At 34.7% G+C, this 7564-nt stretch overlaps 1 protein-coding gene across 1 annotated transcript; it reads left to right on the forward strand.

Annotated features, from left to right (window-relative positions):
- The first annotated feature begins 1144 nt into the window (after positions 1-1144).
- Positions 1145-2632, forward strand: LOC143570873 (uncharacterized). Its single transcript, XM_077056407.1, has 2 exons — positions 1145-1480; positions 2080-2632. The coding sequence occupies exons 1-2, from the start codon at positions 1221-1223 to the stop codon at positions 2588-2590; spliced, it is 771 nt and encodes a 256-aa protein (XP_076912522.1). The 5' UTR covers positions 1145-1220; the 3' UTR covers positions 2591-2632.
- The last annotated feature ends 4932 nt before the right edge of the window (positions 2633-7564 follow it).

Consider the following 7564-nt stretch of genomic DNA (forward strand, 5'->3'; position numbering starts at 1 on the left):
GCCGAGCCGAACCAAATAGACCTTTGCTCGTTGCTTGGGTCGTTTACAAACCAAACCGAGCAGAGTGGCTCGTTTACAATCGAGCGAAAAAACGAGCGAGCGTTTTCCAAGCGAACGGCGAGCGAGTTCGAGCGTCGATCGGTTTGGACGTCCCTGTTATTGACGTTGGTTTAACTTTAACTGTGTGTTTAGTTTGGGCTGCTGCTTAAGCAACATTTGGGCCTTTAGGGATTTGTTTAGTAAATAACAATATTTACATCTTTGATATGCAAACAATCAAAACTCTGCAATTGGTTTGTAACGAGCCAAGCAACGAGTTTGGTTTGTAAACGAGCAAGCTCTCGCTCTGTTCGGCCGTTGAGCTGAACGCTAAAAGTAAGTGGGGTGAGTGAATATTAGGTTAGAAACTTGAATCGAGGCTCACTCACGGTTCCGGTTTGAAATTAGTTAAAGGTATTGTTTGTCTAATTCACTAATCTTTGATTTGATATTTGTTGGTCTATCCACTCCACCACAGCAGTTTGTTCATCAATTAGGGATTTGTTTGGAGAATTGAATACCCCCAATCTGTTATTTTCTTAACTAAGTATTGTACAACTCGCTAGGCGGGCGGTGGGGTTGTTTGTAATGGGTTGGAATTTTATATTTAGTTTTTCAAAAACTTATAAATAATTTACACACAAAATTTCAAAAGCTTATTATTAATCGGATTGGATTAATAAGTGTAATTCTTCAAAGATTTTGACCGAAATTTGATTAGTTTTGGCGAATTACTGATTTTGTGAGTTTAACGACTGGTTGTTGATTAATCGGCTTCAAGATCCGATTTTTACGACACTGATCAAATGCTTTCCAAACTTCAGTTGCCTCTTTTCTCAAGAGGTGGCAAAACGGGTGGTTCAGGCGGGTCATTTAAACGGTCAAAAATGGACTATTTATGATACCAGTCGAGTTGAAAAAGATCTTGATTATTTCGTTGAAGGCCTAAAAACAGATTAAGATTTCATTCCTGCAGTTTTACGTTCAAATATATAATCGAAAACAGATTTACCGTGTAGTTTTTCTTGTTAATTCACCCCAAGCCGAAAACATTTTTGTTGAATGGTTAGCTTAAAATGGATAAAACAAGACTTCAAAATTATTTTAAAAAAATCAACTTTTTTATAACGAAATCGTTCTGCAGTTGTCTGCAGACATCTTTTGAAGCGAACACTTGAATCATGGGGAAGAAAGGATTTAACAAGGGGCCCACTGCAACTTCCGGGTCTCAAATCTCGGTTACGTTGAGAGAAGCTTCAACCGGGAAGAAACACACCAACACGAAGTCATCTTTAAAGTTGCAACATATCAAAAACCTTGCAATGTGGGCTAGTCAGGATGCTGTTATACCTTCATTAGGTGCCTTTTTCGGTCACCATTTAGCCGCCTCTTCCGAGTCCATTGGAGCACCAGTTGACCCGTCTTTATTTACTTGTCAAAGGTGCATACATACACACAAACTCCCTCATATTATAATACTATATGTTGGTTAACTCATGACTAGGCATGTAAGTGTACCGAACGAACATGAACAAGGGCATGTTCGTGTTCGTTCATTTAAGTTTAAGTGAGCACGAACACTTAATCGGACAAATATTTGTGTTCATGTTTGTTCGTTTACAAAATGAACATGTTCGTGTTTGTTTATGTTTGTTCATATAAACTCTAAATGAACAGTTCACGGACATAATCAAATAAAGATAAACGGGCATAAATGAACATATGAACAAACGTAAACAGACATAGACAAACAAAAATGAACGCAAACGAACAAATAAAAAACATTAAGTAGATGATTCATCCAAGGGTGAACATAAATAAACGAACATAAATGAAAGAACGTTAACGAACGAAAATGAACGAATGAAACATATGTTGATGTCCGTTCGTTTAGTTAAATGAACACTACCTTTTTGTTCATGCTCATTCATTTATTTAATGAACAAACATAAACGAACTTCCTGCCGAATGGTTCACGAACAGTTCACTGAACATTCGGTTCGGTTACAGGCCTACTCATGACCTATGCTGTTTGTGCAGATGTGAATCAATACTTCATCCCGGCTCCAACTGCACCATCCGAATCGAGAAAAACAATAAGCGTGCTCGACAGAAAGGCAAGAAAGCAGCGCATCAACCTCAAAACAACATTGTATACACTTGCCATTTTTGTTCACATAGAAATATAAAAAGAGGCACTCCAAGAAACACAAGTCAACCAAAGGTCAAACCACATCCAAAGTCAAACAATCAAAGAACCTCTAGCACTGTTGCAAACACTATAGCAGCTTCACCAGCACCCGCAACAGATGGTCCTCACAGGGGCAAAACGGGAACTGTGGAGATAAACTCACCTGATAGAAGCGGTACTGGTGCATCTGGTCCAACTACTCCGTTGACCAAGCCAACAATGACTTTGCTGGAATCATTGATGAAGAAGAGGAAGCGGTCGGGGGCTAAGAAAAAAGTGGTTCCCGAAAGTACTCCAGTTGTCGAGAAATCGTCTAATAGAAGGAGAAGAAAATCTTGGACTAGTTTGAGTGAGATTTGATGAAACTGAAAGTGATAAGAGAAGGAAGTTAACGAGTTTTAACTGTAAGCAGTGAAGAATTTTGATGCCTAGTTGATTAGCTAGATTATCTTATATGTTCATTTTTGTCTAAAATTGTGACTTTTGAGTTCTCAATCAACTTCTTTTTTATTGTTGGATAGATCATCACAAAACATCAAACTGGTTCAGTTACATGTATCTTGTGCATATTTAATATGCACCATGCATAAAAAAAATTTAACTACTAGATAAACTTATGAGGATGGAACTTTCATCCACCTGGAAAGAACAAATGCAATGCACACCATGATGCAACTATATTGTTTTAAGTTTCTTGATTTGTCCTTTTGGTATCAACACATTGTAGGGTGGAAGGGGCGTCCTCAGGCAGTGGCTCGACTTCGTTCGGGAACGCCATCGCAAGCCATTTGTGTTTGCTAATCGTGTGGTAATTCATGTTCGTGAACCCGATGGCCATGCCTAACATTTGAATGTTATGGAGGGTGAAAGATGTTTTGGGTAACAAAAATGATGCCCGCTCCCTTTGGGTAGTACTAGGTACTTATGAATAAAAATGACGTGACACCACTTAATTGGTTAATGTTTTATAGTTTAGATAAGAATTAGGAGTACACCTTCTTCCCAAAGATTTAGGTATAAATACCAAATGACGTGTAGATATAGTTATTGAAGAAACACTGATCTAAAGCGGAGTCCAGAAGAGCATTTCCACAATATGAGTCGATACCGAAAACCTTGAATCCGAGTGAATGATCTAAATATGCAAAACTAACAACGTCGTTAACCTTGTTACAAGAAGGGGGAACTCATGTAACTACACTATAACGTGAGAAACAGTACGTTAAGTCATGAATAATATCGAATGAGATTTGAGAGAGCAAGATCCTTTTGCCTTTTGGAGATGTCTCTTATTTATAGCTGAAGGTCTGGATTGTTATTAGGCCAAGTGTCAATTGGGATTTCCGGTTTGGCCCCTTTGTGGCCTACATGGTGGAGATCGTGGAGGCCGTGTTGCACAGTACCAACTATGCAGTAGGGCTGTCTCCCTTATACAGCTATCGTGGTGGTCCCCGCGCCTAACTTTTGTATAGGTGACGCTACCTCGTCGGGGTTTTTCTCCCTTGTACAGCTTTGATACTAATGGTGGTCTCCGCGTGTTCCTTTATCCATGTGGCGCCTATATATTTTACGTTTTGACGTTTTCCTTCCAATTATTTGGGCCCTTTCTTGGTTATGATGGTTTTGACCCGAATCCAACCAGAATCCGAGATCATATCTCTTCTATTACAAATACCATATGAATGCACATTTTTCTTTCTATTTACTAAGGTTGTAAACGAACCTAACGTTCAGGGAATAGTTCGTGAACCGTTTGGCGGGAAGTTTGTTTACGCTCGTTCGTTTAATAATGAACGAACACAAATACAAAATTTTGTTCGTTTATTTAAATGAACGAATATGAACAAAGGTTGCACTCACTCATTTGTGTTCGTGAGCGTTAGATAAAGTGTTCATTTATGTTTGTTTACGTTCGTTTGTTTATGTTTGTTAGTAAACGGTTTGTTTTATGTTTTTATAATATTTTATTTGTAATAAGTAATAGCCAACCAACATTTAAATTGTATAATTTTATTGTTTATGTTCAGTTTATTTCGTTAATGGTCTGTTTTATAAAGTCTTGTTTTAACTAACAACCAATTTAACTTGTGCTTAGTTGACATCATCCGAATAAAACCACCGATTAAGGGATGATTATGTTTATGACTATTATTAGGATTAATTTCATATATACCATTACAAACATTATAAATATCACATATACCCAAGCAAAACTTAAAATATCATATGTGCTCTTACAAAATATTTAAAATATCATATATGCCCTTGCCAAATAATTAAAGTATCATATATACCCACACCTTACAACACTCACTGTCCACCACCACCACCACCGCCCGCCACCACCACCGTCAGCCACCCGTCGTTCACCACCGCCGCCGCCGCCGCCGCCACCCATCGTCCGCCACCCATCACTACCACTACCACTATCCAGCACAACCACCACTCGCTACTACAATTTGTATACCACTATCAGTTTATTTTAGCAATCTACAGACGTTAAAAAACAAACAATATTATTCTTGCAGACTGCAGAAGTTTGACACACCTTTTCTCTACAGACGTGGTCCGCAAACTACAGATATTTTACTTTTTAAAAGTTCAAACTATGTCTACGTACCCCTCTTCTTTAATGCTCTTACGCAGCGGCAACTTCCATTCTCTATCACCACTTTTGAACTCTTTTACTTTTTTTGTTTATCAATCACATAGGTGCACCAATAACAATAATGGATACAAATGTACTATTTATTGTGCAATCAATAAGGAGATGGATTGATTTTCAGTATTTATTTGTTTAATTCTCAAAGCTAAAAATTAAATTCTCAGTAATCTTTCTCTAACCAATTAGATAACCATTCTTAAAAAGTTTATATATCCTTCAGTGAAAAAAAAAACTAAAGAAAATGAGAAGCCCTAAACAAAGTTAAAAGGCCGAACCGAGCAACTGTTGAAACAAAGGTCGAGAAGAGCAGTTGGGCCGCTGTCGGATGAAGACCAATCAATCACCTAACGCCTACCATCACCAGAAACGCAATACTCAACACATGTTATCAAGATGTGTCTAATAGGCGCGATTTAACCTGTAATGAAATATACTTTAAATCTTGAAGCAAGTAATAAATTCCAAGATACTTTTTTATTTTACAAATTTGTTTTCTAGCTTAGTTTGCCCACCAGACTAATGATGGTCTTGTACTTTTGTTTGAATACAGGATATTGATCTTGAAAGATTTTGACTCATATACAAACACAGTTGGGTCACATATCTAGGGCAAATACTGTACTTGGTCCATGAAAAATGTATTCATGTATACTTTCTTTTTTGCTTATTGTCAATGTAAGCATATCTTTGTATTAAAATTCAAAGAAGAGACAGAGAGAAGATCAAAGGATTAGGATGCTACTACACTAATAATCCTCATACCAAATTACCAATCATATAAATATTGATAGGTCATAGGGGTCATACGCCCTTTGTTAGTGCAATTTGTTGTCACGTCAGATGTTTCCGAACATGATTGGTATGATTCATTGATTTGTAAGAACACCAACCCATTGGTTATATTATACTCATATGACCACACATAAACTCTTTAGAGCATTCACATTCTATTCTTTATTTATATAATTTAACTAAAAATCAACTTAAACCTTAAATTTAGTTCATCTTCTAGAAAATCTCCACATCTCATTCCTTATCATTGTCTCTATTCAATTAAATAATATACTTTTAATCATTTTTATAATTATTTTTTCTTCACCAAAATAAAAATTATATGCAATGAATAGTGAGTTGTTAAATATAAGAAATCAATAAGCATATAATTTATGAATAAAGAAAAATATAAAGAATTAATGTTTTTCATGTATTTTAAAGATGAAAAATTATAAATAACTGGATATAAATACTCTCATATGACAAATACAACCATATGGCACGCATGATTTGTAAGTGGTGTGTAGCTAGTATGTCACTAGAATGCATATAGTATGTCATATAAAAGAAATATAGAATAGTTTGGGTAAAATATTGTGTCATATTGAATATTATTTTTATAAGATCTAGTGTCATGCCAATTTTTTATAGAATTTATTGTAAGATCAAATTCAATTTTGCATAAGCTTGTGTTGTATAAAACAATTTATATACATATTAAATAATTTCAAAGAATCTTATGTCATATCAAATAACTTCTATAATGTTGTGTTACATCAAATCATTTAATATAAAATATTTTAAAAAATGTTTTGATACATAACAACCAAATTTGAAAAAGAAAAAAAATGAATAAACAGAAGTTAAAGAAAACATTTTTTTCAAAATAGATTAAAAAGAACTTCAAATTTTTTTGGTTAAAAAAAGTTATGAATCAATTGACGGAGGAGTAACATGTTTCACAAGGGTTTAAAGTTTCATTTCAATTTCTCATATTTGTATTTAACATATGTAACGAGGTGGGTTTTTTTGGGTAAAAAAAAAGTTGTCAAGTAGGTGTTATGTTTTTTGGGCAAAGTCAAAACCTTTAAATATCTGGGTTTAAAGAAAAGAAGATAACCTTTAAACATCTGGGTTTAAAAAAAAGAAGATATTGGTCTCAAGTCTAGCAGACAGTCAGTGACGGAATCAAAAACTTTTAGTAGGGGGGTCGTGATTGTCTCGTTTTGGAACTGTAATCCGTCAATGTGCACTCGTAACGTTATTATTACTAGAATATGGTAACCATAACCTTCAAGGGTCTTTTGCATTCTTGTTTTCCTCTCAAGATAATCAGTAATTTGTTTATAAAAGGATAGGTCACCAACTGTTTCATCTTTGTAAATAACTTTGGCTTTTATCATTGTCATCTTTATTTGCAATTAACGAATTTAATAAAGTTTAAATGTTTGGTTTGTTTTACAAAATTATCGTTTAGAAGAAATGCTTATAGATATAAGTATTCCAATTATATGACAACCAAAACAATATATACTAAATTAGAGCATATTTATAAATAATAGATATTCCAACTATGTAAAATCTCAAAAGAAAAGAATTTCATATGTTAATAAAAAACACAAGCACTAGTAGACATGAAAAGAACAAAAATAATACAGTAATAATAATAAAATACTAGAATTTTATACGATGATTGTTAATCAATTAATTAGCATGGGTAAAAAAAAATAATAAAGCAAACTTCTTTATTCTTCATTGTTCTTCAACCATCTTATAGTCATCGAAAACTTTCGCTAGACTATCGGAGCACCGTCAACAACCTGAAAATCTTCAGATACAGTAGCTTCATCTTTCTATTTAACTTTTAACTACACTATTTGACATAATCGGAGAGG

This window comes from Bidens hawaiensis, unplaced genomic scaffold (assembly GCF_021521415.1).
Source record: "Bidens hawaiensis isolate Kalapana, Puna unplaced genomic scaffold, B.hawaiensis_p1.1 tig00025169_1, whole genome shotgun sequence".
Taxonomy (NCBI): Eukaryota; Viridiplantae; Streptophyta; class Magnoliopsida; order Asterales; family Asteraceae; genus Bidens; species Bidens hawaiensis.